Here is a 15,038-nt window from a genome sequence, read left to right as displayed (position 1 = left end):
TTCAGAGGCAACATGTAAAGTATTTGAGCAGCACTTCAAAAATTAACACAGTGAAAGCACAGAACAAAAGGATCCCACACCAGATTAGAAAAATAGAGCATTTAAAAAATAAAACACGCCCAAAATGACAAAAATCCATTCAGTAGAACTGGGGTTATGCATCAAAAAGTACTGATTGCCAGCTGTGGATATCTGGTTGCGCTGGTCCGAGATAGTCTCAAGTTTAGGCTGACTACAATGGAGCTCGGGCCAGCTACAGGGACCCAATTAGGCTCGCTGAACAAGAGTGCTTTCAATTCTGGTTGCAGACATTGCAAGGTCCCAATCCGAGGAAGCGTTCAGTAACTGAGGCTATACATCGGTCCCAAGGTGCTGCACAGGTGAGATGCCAGGTCCTGTATGTTGTTGAGGATCCCTTTGACAAGGGCTTGCGATGCAAAGTTCGGCATCCAGGATGCGTCACACATTCGTTACTTCTAGCGCTTCATGAGAGTTCACCAGAGTACCTCTCGTCTAGGCCCATTCCTCTGTTCTGAATTGTGTAGATTGTGTGTCAGGTGACTCTTCCCCAGATGCAAGTTCTTACTCAGTCCCTACAAGTTTTACCTAGGCAGTAGCAACAATATAACAGTCCCCTTCTATGTTCCAGCACCGAGACAGTAGTGCTGTGGCCTGGCATGAGGTAGAGTACCTTCGTGGCACAGGAACCTTCTCTGGTAGTGGAGGACCCCTTCAAAATGAGTTGGCGGTCCAGCGGAAAGGCAGGAGACTTCCACCCCTGCAGAATCCTTCTCAGCAGGGCAGCATGGCAGCAGAAGGCAGGGAAGCAGCTACTGGGTTCCTTGGGCTCCATGATGCACACACAATGTCGATGATGGCAATCCCAAAGTTAAGCAGGTCTCCCTTTCACAGCAAGTGCGTTCGACTCTTTGGATGATGGCCCAGACAAAGCACTTGGGCAGTGGCCGAATTCTTCAATAGTGATGGCCATCAATCTGTGCTAGTAGGGTATGACCCCAATGATGTCTCTGGAAAAGGGCCTACAACACACAGGTAAGTGGCCATCAGCGCATCTACGGCAGGCAGGCTGGTGCTCCGAGCTCAGGACAAATGTTCTTGGCATCCTGGGCAGTATCCCCCTGGTCAGCTGGGAGATCAACAGACCTTGATACCTTGTTGTAGCAGCTCAAGTCATTGTGATCTTGTCATAGCTCTAAACAACAAGTGGGTTTTTAGCTTCAATTGTTTACCAATATTTGCATACACAAATGGGGGTTAAGGGTCTGGCTCCTTTGAAATTAGTGTTTTGGGAATGAGGCTCTTTGAAGTGTCCACTCCTTGGCTCTGGTCTGTATTCACGTGCCTGTCTGCCCCAGCAGGGTTTGCACCAGACCTAAGGTCGTGGATGCAGCCAAGGGTTACACCTGGGTGTCAGTCTCTGGTGAAATATGCCTCTCAAACGTTCAAAGGTTTAAGCCTCCCATCTTTTATGATTCTGTGTTTCTATAGTGTGTGGTCTCCCTGCCTAACACCGTTACTGAAGCATAACGTTCCTTTGATGTTCACAGGGAATGCTCTGCTCCTGCGCCCATGCCCTAGTGAACATCTCCTCTGAAGTCCCAGAAATGTCAGCAGTCCACATCTTCTGCCTGGGTCTGCAGTCCACACCTCAATCTTAGAGTCAGCTTCCCAAAATTAAACCCACTGCCTTCTTGTTATGTGCTCACACAGGCACACATACATGCAGTATCTAACACACAAACATGTGCATGCTTTAATGCACTACATTCCTCTCGTGAAGACCAAGCGAGTTGTGCATACAGCCCCGGAACTCAAGCAGAGTGAGCCGGTAGGCTCCACCACTATGACACAGGATGGAGGTCGGCTATTCTACAGTTCACTAAACGGATGTGCTCCCTTGTCCACATTTGTATTCCGTAAATCTGGCTGAGGGCAGTAGCCATACCCATTCTTATAAAAGTGCTTTTGGCTCCCTCCCTGATTTATGGTAAATTGCAATCCACCAAGGCAGGGCTAGGTCATGGCACACACGCATGATCCATGTAAGTTGAAAACCAATTTTGTAATCAGGATTCCAGATCTACAAGCAGCTGGGTAACTCTGAGCTAAGGTGCACGTCTGTTCCTATGCGGTTTCCATCCCAACACAAACCCAGGAAGACAGATTTAACAATGAACCAATTCAACTTGGAGCCACATAAATGTCTGATAGTTTGATGAATCTTGAATCAACCCAAAATTCAAGTGATTTGAGTTATTTCAGTTTTTGTTCAGGTAGGACATGTTTTGTGAGGAAGACAGCATGATCATATTTACAATATACTATTGCTACACTGTAATCAGGAAAATCAACTTCAACGGTATTTTTATAATGACATTTTATTGGCATGCTAGATTTGTTCTAACACTTAAGACATGTGTCAATTCCAAAACTGCAATGAGTAAACAGAATTATTCACCATATACACCCACCGCAGTGACACCATGGCTCGAAATTCTATTTTCTGAAATTCTGTCCTAATTCGAGTAAAACTACTGCAGCAAATTTCATCTTACCTTCTTGCCACCGCCACACTGTGATAGTATGTTCTGCATCTACTCCCACAGAGGCCAGCAGCTTCCCTGTAGCACTAAAGTTAATATAACCCACTCCTTTGGTATGGCAGCAGCGTAGAATGGAGAGAGTCTGCTTATTCATTGCATCCCAGACATGAATAGAAGGCGTTGTACCTACAGTTTGATCCAGGATGAAAAAAACTATTACAAATTCCATAATCATAACAAATAGCAAATTGAAAACAGTTTGATATGGTACTGAAGTTGTGCAGTGCAGCCTATTGCCACCTAATAACAGCTGAGGAAGCATGTGGTGGTTTCTGGGGTGTATGGAATGCGATTACTTGTGGGTGAATAGTGAGATACTAATGGAAGGTTTCATGCAAAATAAAATGTGCTGTGAACAATGGCATGTATCCCCATTTCAAGCAGATACAATCACCGGTAATGTACCATTTTCACACAATCCTGTTGAGCGGACGAGGAAAAAACAGTCTACAACACTCAAAGGTGTGGGAAAATCCTTACCTGTAAATTCTGTGATATCACCTGCATCGTGAGAGCAATGGCAAATGAGTAAGCATCGAGTGAAATAAATAGCTAAAATAAGACATGCGCCTAATGCCAAAACACAGCACCAAAAGTACAAAATATATTTCTTGAAAATGGAAATGAGTTGGCAAAAATAAACATATTTTTACTGACAAGTAAATAGTGTTTTATAGAGTGCATTAAAACACTTATGAAACTGACAGTCATGCAGTCTGGCGTACACTGCACCAGGCACCAGTGATGTTGTAGTAAATGAAAGGCTTATGATACTGTATGTCACAACCAGAGTGAATGGAATATCTAATGAGAGCTCTTCTGTTTATAAATAATGCTTTTGGTATTGTCCAGGAGGACAATTAAAAAAAATGTAAATCAAATGGAGAAATCTACTCTGTGTAGGTTATCTCTTATGCTGGGAACACCCATTCAGCCCAAAACCTTAACCTTAATATGTGCACATTCCACCAAACTCGAAATTTGTTTTGTATTACTAAGTTACATATTTGGATTTAAATGTCTGCAGATCTCAATTGCACAAATTAAGATCTGGGATTTCCACCCACTGATGCTTTTTTAAACACCTAAAAAAGATTTATGTGCACAAAAAGTTCGGAATTGGACCACTGGTCAGTGTCATTACAAACAGGAAAACTTACTTTGAACTGGCTGTGAAAATAGACTATGATTAAACACCACCCATGAGATTTTCAGTAGACTACAAGAATGTAGCTGCTAAATAGCCAAATTAATTGAGCTTGTCTACCAGCCACTAACCCTTTTCCAGATAACGAGATCTATCAGCTTATTTAAATACCTGTGGGTTGCCACTGGATCCCTCTCTGGGGGAAGAACAGTGATGGGGGCCACTAAAGACAACATGGCTAGTTTAGCAAGGTCAATATCATTGTTCCTAATGATAGCCCCAAATAATACAACAATGGTCCTTGTGGCCGAGTACATTTCAGTTTCAGTAAGGGCCGTTCATATGGCCCTTACTGAAAGTAAACTGTACTCATAATTTTTTATGCTTTTTCCAACCAAAAACAACCCAAACTTATGTGTGGAGAGCATGCCAAAAATCAGCTAAAAAGATATTTAGCAGGCGACATATTGAGTTACATAACATAAAAGAAGAGAAGCTACCAAAGTTTAGAAACTTTTAAAAATGATAATTTAAATAATGTCACATTCATTGCAGATATTCCACTCTAGTCTAATTAAAAAACATTTTTTTTAAAAGGTTCCAAATTTATTTAGGTTACAACAATGGCTGTATAGGAATTAAACAATGAATTTCTGTTCCATCACATCCCAATCAGCAAAATTAATTTGCACAAAGTTCTTGACATTGCAGGGTATATCTGAACACAAATACTACCTGAAAATAGAAACATCTAAAAAGAGGACATAAAATTCAAACTGCTACCAAAAAAATTACATATGTTAACTTTAGTGCTCAACCCACATTATTCAGCACATGAGAAGCGAAAAAGATGTGCTAAGCAGAACAGAAACATGTAAATCAAGCAATGAAAATCACTGGGGAAGGAAATAAGTGACCCTGGATCCCCAGCATACCGACTTTTCGTAAATCAATGGAATTTTAGGCTCCCTCACAACCCTACTATTTAAGAATGAGGTACACATTGTGAGAATATTGTCTCTTGTGTTATCGAACTTTGATAACACATGAAGCCCTTACCGTGAATGGAACAAGCAGCAGGTAAGAGGTAAAAAAAATAGATGTTCTGTGGTTGTTTCAAGCTGTTATGTTGAATGTCTGTTTGTGAAAATGCTGGCACTATGATTAGTTGTGTAACTCTTGGCTTACCCAATCTCGACTTTCCAAGTCACTTGTTAAAAAAACCTACCTAAAACAGCAATTGACCTGGTGGTAGTTTTGCCTAATACTTTCAAGTGACATTAAAAGGGGTGCTATTACTTTCGAATGTGGTACTAACCCTACTTAACTGAGCTGTTCCGACCTTATCTGCTGGCTAAATACCCCATACCTAGTAAGAGCTGTCAAGATGCTTTTGGATTTAGAGTGCTAATTATTTAGGATGTATTAAAATTCAGATTTCAAGTCTAGATTTAAATGTAGCACCGAATAGAAGAATGAGATAAAGCCTCCCCCAACAGCACCACTTGCATATCATTTTGCATGGACATTTTAACTTTGGTGAAGGTGGCTCTTCTACAGAGTAAGAGCTGAGCATGTGCATGTCATCTAATTCTTCAGGTAACACTGATAATCATATGGGGTGATGGTAGACTACTAATAAGAACATGAGCATGCCTAAAAGACTGCACAGTTAGTAGTTCTCTCGCTTATATTTAGTCCTGCAAAATAAATGGTTACAAGCGCCTGGAACATGGACTTTGGTGGCAATGGCCAGGATACACTGCTCTTTAGGCTCAGCTTACCAGCCTCATCAACAATCTTGTTTGTGATTATGAGGCCCTGAACAGGCACCATCAGTTTTTGTGGAGGTTGTGCTTGTTTTCCAGGCCACACTTATGCAGGTTTTCCAGTAAGTAAGAATGCTTCTTTCTGAAGTGTAGACCAGTTGATAAGGTGAGGGTGTGCTAGCCTGCCTACTTTCTTTGAAGGGTGGGCGGCACAACTTTTCATCAAAATAAGAGTAGTCTTAATTTTCTCCACTTATTTTATGAACCTAAACACATTATTTGGTTGTTTGGATTTTAAGTTTAAGTAAGGTCATATTGATCTTCTCTTGATGTTCTTACTTATGGGTGAATTAAATATGTCTACTGAAAATATAACCACTCATATTTCTGCCAATAAAAGAATGTAGGTGACTTCCCCTGCTCCTTGCAAGGCTACAGCTGTGGAAATGCAAAAACCTTCCTTGAACAAAATTCTTGGAGAGATTCAGGCAGTTTCACAATAACACTTACGTTATAATTCTTGATATTAACCAATTCAATAAGATATTGCTGGTCTTTCCATTGAGTTCTCTGTCAACAAATTTAAAATTAGAGACAGTCAAATTAAAATTGACCCAATGACACACCCAATCTCTAAAATCCCTCCTCTATCTAAATCTCCCTTAGATTTGGAGACTTGTAATAGAGATAATACAATCTCAGGGTTTTCAATCTATCTGGAAATATTGATGGTCAGAACTAATGTTCTTATTTGCAACATTAAATTCATGAAACCTTTTCAGATTGAGAAAGCTCATCAAATTCCATTTTATAGCAAAGCTCACCGGTCCAAATCTTGTCAAGTTATCTTTAAAGTGCTACGTTATCTTCATCTGGTAATGAGCAGGTAAAGCTGCATGCAAAATATCATCACAGATAGTTAATGAAATAGGTACAGAAAATATACATCCATCAAGATTTTGCTAAAGAAAATGTTGCCATACAGAAACAGTTCCCCTCTCTTCGACCTCACCTCAATGCCACTGAATATAAATATGGCCTCTTTGACACATCAGTTATGAAGATTTGGAAAGATGGTACCACTAAATCCTTCCGTGCTCCACAAGAGTTAATGGATTTTCATGATCAACACTATCCTAGCCACATGGTGGATCAAGCAGGTGGATTCCCTTCACAGCTCCCCTGATCTGATGAGAATCTCTTAAGTAATATTATTCACTTGAGGCTGGTAAATGTTTACTTGTGTTTATCTAGGTTATCCGTATTGTTTGTATTTTTATCCACGTTTTACTTTCTTCTCCTTGCATGTTTTTCAATATTTTCTTTTAATTTTTCAAATATCTACATTATTTATGATTTCTACTTCTCAACTTAAAACTGGTCCCTTTTAATGAGAAGGGGCTTAGGCATCCAGTTAAGCATAAGAAAATTAGCAAGTATTTATCTCGTCATAAAGCTGACATCAATTTCAACAACTGGAAAAAAGAGTGTCATTGCAGTGCTTATTTCAAAGAATATTCCATTCAAAGTTTTGCATAAGTGCTGTGATACTAGTGGCAAATATTTGTGTGTCAAAGTTACACCGATAACACTACCTTGCATTTGGTTAATATTTATGCTCCCACTGTAGATGACCCTTCTTTTTTGGAACATAATTATTACTGAAATCCTTAAATTAGGTACTGTCTTGATGATAGTTGGAAGCAATTTAAAAATTTTAAGAGACCCTTTATTAGATAATCTTTCTAAATTTCACCTTTCTAATTCTCTTTTATTTTTGTTAGACAGAACACAGTTCATTTGCAATTATTATTTCATGTTATGAATTGCTGTAATTTTGGTCACAATTTTATTTCTATGGTTGATGCTTTAAACCCTCTTTTTTTTGCCAAACATTTCATTAATGGTCACTCATCTGACTTCTTCTATCCATTTCGAAGCACTAGATAAGGAGGTCCTCTTTCCCCCTTTTTATCTCTTAGCTATCAAAACTCTGAGTCCTCTCAGATCTTCCCCACATTTTAAAGGTATTCTTATTGGAAAGGACATAGTTCTGATCAGGTTATTTCTATAGCTGCTATATTACAGCTACAGAAATATATACATATAAATATAATTATTCAAGGGTTTCTGGCTATACTTAAAATAGAAACAACATTTTTACTCTTGATTACTCATTGGACACCAACTATGATCAATCAGTAGTACATTATTTGGTGTCAGAATAAAATTAGATAGGAGTACGTTTTGCTAATAACACAAAATCACATTGAAACGTAACAGTGAGTATATTATTTCTAAATTTAGAAAAATAGCCTGAGATATTTCCCTTTCTTCATTTAAATTGGTGGGATAGATTCCAACCAATTAAAATGGTTACTGTTCCTCAGAGTTTATATTCCCTATACATGTTAGCATTGTTTTTCCCCAATATATTTGATAAAAAGCTGCAAAATGATATATCCATTTTTATTTGAAATTACTGAAGTCCTAAAAGAAGCTATTCCAAACTTAAATGCACTAAAGATAATGGCAGAAAAGCGTTTTATGATTTTCATACAGCTTTCAATGTATGTCTAGAATCTTTATGGTTTCAATCTAACGAAAGTACAAATACCCCAACTTGGCTTACAATTGCAGGAAATATTGTGAAACCACATCCACTGTCAGCAATTCTGACAATTTCTAATAAGAAAAACATGAACATAAACTGTCCAATTATAAAAGATACAAAAAGAGCTCTTTTGAATTATGATGCGTTATATCATACAATATCGAATACTCTAAGAAAGCTTCTTTGTGGTTGAATCCAACAATCAAACTGACTCATAATGTCACATATTGGAAATCCCGTAAGGATACAGAACTTTTTTAGGTAGCTTAAATCAGTCAAGGTAATGCCTTTTCATCTTTTACAGATATCTGGAGAAAGTATAAATTCTCTGTTTCTACATATAATAGTTATGATCTTTGGAACAATTCTATATTTCAGTCACTATCTAATGTTTTACCAATTGCAAAGATTACTGAAATTAAATTGTGTTTAAATGTATTTGTTAGATCTGGTCATGTTGCTTCTAAAGTAAAAAAGAGCGTTTCTTCCAATAACATTTCTAATTTACAGACCATTAAACATTGCAATGGCAGCAGATATGGTTACATAACATATATGGTTAGCTACCTATTTCTCTCTATTAAATCTAATTTACTTATTATTTCCAACTGTTTATAGACCCCTGATAAACCTTTCATAGACAAATTTACTAATGAATCCATGTGTTGGCTCAGCAACAATAGTAATGGTTCACTGAAGCATGTGGTATATCATTTTCTTATTGTTTTTAAATTTTGCTCTTGTGTGGGATATAATTTGTAAAATGGTTGATAGTTCCCCTAATATTTCATATTCTATATTTATCTATAAATACTTTGCCCTTTCTTCTTTTATAGATACAGCCAATAAGAAACTGTTTGATTTCTTGGTTTCTGTAGTGATTAAACTTCCAACTGGAGGGACGCTGCATTATCTATTCATAAACAGGGGGCTTGGCTAACCTTCACAGGGCAAGTCGATAGGTTATATTCTTCTAGTCCCATTAATTCTTCTCTTAAACATGATATTTTTTGGAAACCACTTGATTATTGTGGGTCTTAAACTAGTTAGTTATTTATGGTTTATTATATAATAATGATCCAAGTTACAGTTTTATATACTTTTTTTAAATACTTGTTTTAGTAGTTCAGAGTAATAGTTTCTTTATTTTCTTCCCCTTTTCGTAATGTTCCTTATTAATATTGGCATTTGTTACTTCTATTTATATGACAGTATTGTATTGGTAATTGCTAATATTTCATTTTATTATTCAGTACTTTTTTTTATGTTTGCTGTAATGTTCTTCTAAAATCCTAATAAACATACCGGAATGGACAAGTACTGGGAAGATGCTGCACCAAGGTAACCCTGCATTTGTTTGTATATTCATGACCTAGGGCTGTTATGCTGCCATCAAAGGTGTATCTATTGACAATTAGACTTTTCCATATTGAGCCTCTGCAGAGGAATCCTGTGCGTCATGCATGGGTATGACCAGGCTAATAGGCAGCCTTCCGAAAGACTAGTCTGTATAGGTTTATGTGAGTAATTTGGTTCAAATCCCATGAGTGGATCAAACTATATGACAAAATACCATTTTTAACTGGTACTATACCAATTGTGACACTTCACAATAATCACTGATTTGGAGACCATATGAACCCGGGACTTAAGGGTACTATACGGAGAGTACAAGGTGTTCAATGGATAATCAAAGAAGATAAAGTTACCAAACAATATTCATCCTGTCCAGACAGCTATTTTCAATCATATAGCTAGTAACGACTAAATGCCACTTTATTTACAAAGAAATAATCTATAATTAAAGAACTGTGTAACTTGAAGAAACTACTGTTACCAGAATGCATCACTCTGGTTTTTAATGAACACTATAAAAGTAAAAACAAAAAAAAGGACTCACAATACCCTGATAAAGAACATTTCTTGTTCGAAACGTTGGTGGGTGATGGTGGCGGTTTCTATGAATTAAAACAAGCTTCAAAGAAAGATTCCTGTGTTTGGGAGTGCGGTTTTTCAACGATTGCTGGTCAATGATTTACGGGGCTTGGTCTGGCCTGGAAATCGGCACCCGCTATTAAGAGCGCACCGGCTACGGACTGTTTGTTTGGAGATATATATATATATATATATATTCAATACAAATGCCCACGAGCTTCGGGGAGCACTCGACAGCGCCTCCACCATCCGGTGCTTGTTGTCCACCCCCCGGCAAGAGACCTTTCATTGTTTTGCTGCCTGAAGCGTTTCAGGGTAGGTAACCCTTTCATCAGAGGCTTCTGGGCTTGAGATCATGGCGCAACAGAGTTTGTGCGTTTTCTGTGTTCTTTTATTGTGCATGCCCCATGCATTTTGGGACATGTAGTTTCTTATAATATCACAGCGCCATGATATTCCATTTTCGCCGAATTAATTGTCTTTAGTAGATTGCAGAATCCTGTCAAAGAAAGATTCCTGTGTTTGGGAGTGCGGTTTTTCAACGATTGCTGGTCAATGATTTACGGGGCTTGGTCTGGCCTCGAAATCGGCACCCGCTATTAAGAGCGCACCGGCTACGGACTGTTTGTTTGGATATATATATATATATAACCCTTCTGGTCCACACTAATACTAATCTCATAGCATTCAGCGGTCGGCAGCAACTGAACCTTAATCTTCTTACACTCATATAAGACTTTATCTGCTACAAGTCTTTTCCTTCAACCAGTACTGTACCAGCTGTCACCAACTGAACATGCATGGATTAACTAAAGAGATGGGCTACAAACTGCTTTCCAATTGGGCGACTCTAAACTAGCCAACCATTGTAGGTTCCAACCAGCTACATAATAGTATCACTCTTTACATCTCACGCAACATTGACATATGGACTATAGTAATAAAATCCATCCCATCACATCTCCTTACCACTTCTCTCTCCAAACATTCCTGCTCAGGATAATAAACAAAATGGGTTGGGCCACCCAAAGCAGTAGCCAGCTAAGTAGAGTGTGATCGTACGAAATAGCATAATGAGATCTGCAGAACTGCTTAAAGCTTTCAGCTTACTGAAAACCATAAGCTGCATGCCTATATCTCACCCCTTCACCCACCAAACTGCTAAGTGCTGTGTCCCATAACACAATAACAGCATCTCGGTGGTCATCATGCACGATATGAAAACATTTCCCACATAGGATCAAAAACAAAGCAATGCCCTTTCACCCACATATCCTAATTGGTGTACTTTGCTGCCAATGTAGACAAGTACTTCAGTGCCCCTACATATAGGCAGTAAGCACTATAAAAATGCTTCTCCAATACAATAACTCAGTGACCCAAAAAAATTGTCCACAATCCCTCTTATCCTACTGACTAAACAACAATTCTTAAAGTGCCTGCAGGCTGAAGATGGAACACACAAAAAGGCTGCATTCACCCTCCCACTGCAGGTAGTAATGAAATTCTTTCTAGGGCAAAGTAAGATGACCACTAGACTGTCCTTTACACACTACAGGGTGGGTGTGGGGGAAGGACTATAGGCACTGTGCAGTCTCCAGACAGTGTCACATAACTTTCTTGGTGGTGGTGGGGGGGTGGGGGGGGGTAGAAACATGTACAACTGCTTCTCTATCAGACCATTAATTTGGGAATAGTTTTTGGGAAAACTGAGGGCAGCCACCAATCACAATACAGGTGGAGGATTGTGTTAGATTTGTGCCGTGAAAACAAAGCACATGCCTACAATATAATACTAATATTGGCAAAGCCCATATGTCTCACCTTTTGAACAAATGGGTTTTGCCAATGCTGTTTGCCAACGATATGCAGCATCAGCAAAAAAATATAAAAGGCACAATGATGCATCATTTTCCTTTATTTAAAGTTTAATTTACCAATCTAAGATGACAGACACCACTTAGATCGGTAAGTGAAAAATTACATTTTTTTAGTACATAGTTAAAAAGGATTGTGGGATGGGTTGAGAGAAACAGAGGAGTGTGTGGGCAGAGGGGGCAAAGGGGCACATGAAGGAGAGAGAAACATGTGCACATGTGGAGAAATGCACAAAAGAGACAGTGAGCAGCACATGAGCGAAAGAGAGCAATACTGGGGTGTGGGGAGAGGCACGAATGAGAGACACCAACACAGAGTGCAGTGAGAGGCGAGTGTGGGGGGTAGGGGAGCACATGAGTGAGATCTAGAGGCACACGAGGGAGAGCGAAAGACAGGGAGATGGTATTTACTAGGGGAGAAGCACACAATTGAGAGAGCTGAAAAACACATGCACATTAATGGAGTACCTAAACAAATAAACTCTAGTTCCATAAAATTAAGCAGTGGAAGGACAACCTTCAGCCACTCAAAATGATAGCAAAGGGGCTATGCTCCAGGGGAGGAACAAACACGAGGAACGCAAGCCATCAAATACCAAGTAAGCAAATGAGAGTGACAATACAGCCGACCAATAGTAAGCAATGAGTGGGCTGAAACCCCACTGTAAGTTCTTAATAGGACTTTTACAATGAGACACCAAGCTGTCTGGTAAGGGTACTTAAGACATGATGTCATGGTGTGAAAATGGTTTACAATTTAACCAAAACAGCAAGACTGGGCAAACATAAACAGACACCGCCCCTAATATGAGGTTAAAATGTAGCACAAGGTGGCAACCACACCACTAATGCCTTGAGAAAAGCTCTTTGTAACCTAGGCTATGCCTAAAGGCCTCATTCCGAACATTTATAGAGTTCTTGTAGATGTGGGCCCCAAACCTGGTTGGTCATGCATGAAAATATGGCAATGCATTCTGGGCACTTGCATATCCTTGCCATGATGGCAACAGCTCTAGGCCTACCTTCTTTCTTCGTGCAAGAGTGCACAGAACAGGGAAATGAAGCATAAGCATAGGATGAGTTGGCATGTTACCCCATTTAAATTGAAGCAAATATACGGGAAAACCAATTGATTCTGTTGGAGGGAAAGCAAACGGGAGGGTATGGGAGGGGGCTGACCATTTGGTAGACTTGCCCGAAACTGAAAACCTTTTGGAAATACATTTTACGTCACATAAAAGGGGCAGTGGGGTGTCCAATACAACAGGAGCCAGAGGCAATCTTACTTGGCCTTAACCCCTCTGAAAGTTTCAACCTCTTATTGGTATACTGGAGATTGATAACCAATATGTTACTTGACACATTTAAAATGTACTTGCACAGAGATGGAAGTCTGCAGCTATTATGGTTATGCATGAGTGGGCCGTTAAACTTTGTACGCTGTTGGCTCTGGAAGAGAGGCTTGGGAGCTCAACGAAATGGGGGATAAATACAAGAAATTGTGGTCTCCTCTAAAATACAAGAAATTGTGGTCTCCTCTAAAAGAATATCTGTTAGGAAAGGGCTTTTTATATACGTGTCCAAAAACCATGAAATATCTGTGACCTGGAGACACCTCAATAGATTGAGTTAGACTAAGCAACAACTTATTGAGTGTATGTAACCATAAGGCTTTAATGGGCAGTATACTGAACAGACAGTTATCTTTATTTGAATTTCACCCAGGGTGGAGGGAGGTCAGTAGTTGAGATGGAATGGGTGTTTCTTCGGATCAGTTGCATAGAGATTTGGTTTGTTCATTCCCAGTTATTGTATAATAACACTAATTCCCGAGCCCTTTGTGAGTTAGAAATTAATTTTAAAAAATGCTGGACAGACTAGGACAACAGTAAACAAATCTGGAACACAGTAGAAACTAATATTTTATTATTACTCAATTTTGTCTTTTTGTCTTTCCCCCTAATCTTTGTTCATGTCAGTCATCCAAGCATATAACCAAGGTCTTGTTAAACATCTTTCATTCACCTTTTGTCTTCACTTTTTATTTTACTGAATACTTTTTAGTTTTAAATTATTCTATATCCACATTCCATTGTTTACATTCTACAAACGTTATCACTGATCGGTCGTATGTCTAAGGGCAGCCTTGTACTCAGCCACCTGAGTACAAGGTCAGTCACAGGAAGTACGTTTATCAATGAAAATGAGAAAAGTATTTGCCCAGCTGTGGCAAATGTAAATTGAGCACACCTCTGCTCATGCATTTCATGATCAGATGAGTACACAGTCTGCAATACACATAGGGTATGCCCAGCCTGCATTGAGCCTTCCGATATGGCACCAATATGCCAGGTCATGACTGACAAAAGGGAACAGTGGGAGTGCAAGGCCCAACTTCCATCATATGCCTAGGTGAATGAGGGATGCATTCACATCTAAGGGCCTGATTTAGATTTCAAGGGGTGATGGATATGCCATACGCTGAGATATAAATCCTACAGGATATTATGGGATTTATATTTTGGTGTATGGGATATCTGCCCCTGCTGTGATGGAGTAATCCATCCGCCAAAATCTAAATTAGGCCCTAAGCCTGCCAAACCACCTGGCATACCTCTGAGTGCACAGTTTACACTAAAGGGAAATAAGCATGCACTACCAAATGCACAATCACATGAAGTATGAGCAAAGTCCTTTTTTGAATTAGAGAATGAAAATTCATTATTTTCTGAATCTATATCAGTGCAAAATGGGATAGAAATCTGGACCACAATCTACATATGATCATTTTATAACCCACATTTCAGGACTATTTATAATTTAAGGTGTTCTGCTTTTTTATGTGCCCTGTATGATCAGGGGTGCTATGCTGTCAAGTATCATGTTCCCCACGGTCTTGGATGATGACTTTCAGATATAAGCATTTGAACTCATGCCCTCAATATTATTAAACGGAGTTCTAGAGCAGTCACTAACCTATATTTTGTTTCCTGTAATTGTCCTGGTGTTTGATTTATGATCTAATTGTTATTTGTGAAGTTGTGTATTAGTTATGATTTTACCTTTTGCATG

General features: G+C 39.0%; 1 protein-coding gene across 1 annotated transcript in view; it reads right to left on the bottom strand.

Moving 5' to 3' along the window:
- Positions 1 to 15,038, bottom strand: part of EML6 (EMAP like 6) — a 748,837-nt gene that overhangs the window by 73,930 nt on the left and 659,869 nt on the right. Inside the window, exon 31 of the mRNA XM_086927650.1 lies at positions 2,577 to 2,750. Within this exon, the coding sequence (XP_086783776.1) occupies positions 2,577 to 2,750 (174 nt within the window). The remainder of the gene's footprint in view (positions 1 to 2,576; positions 2,751 to 15,038) is intronic.

Source organism: Lissotriton vulgaris, chromosome 6, assembly GCF_964263255.1.
Source record: "Lissotriton vulgaris chromosome 6, aLisVul1.2, whole genome shotgun sequence".
Lineage (NCBI taxonomy): Eukaryota > Metazoa > Chordata > Amphibia > Caudata > Salamandridae > Lissotriton > Lissotriton vulgaris.
This window is presented reverse-complemented; position numbering and strand designations above follow the sequence as displayed.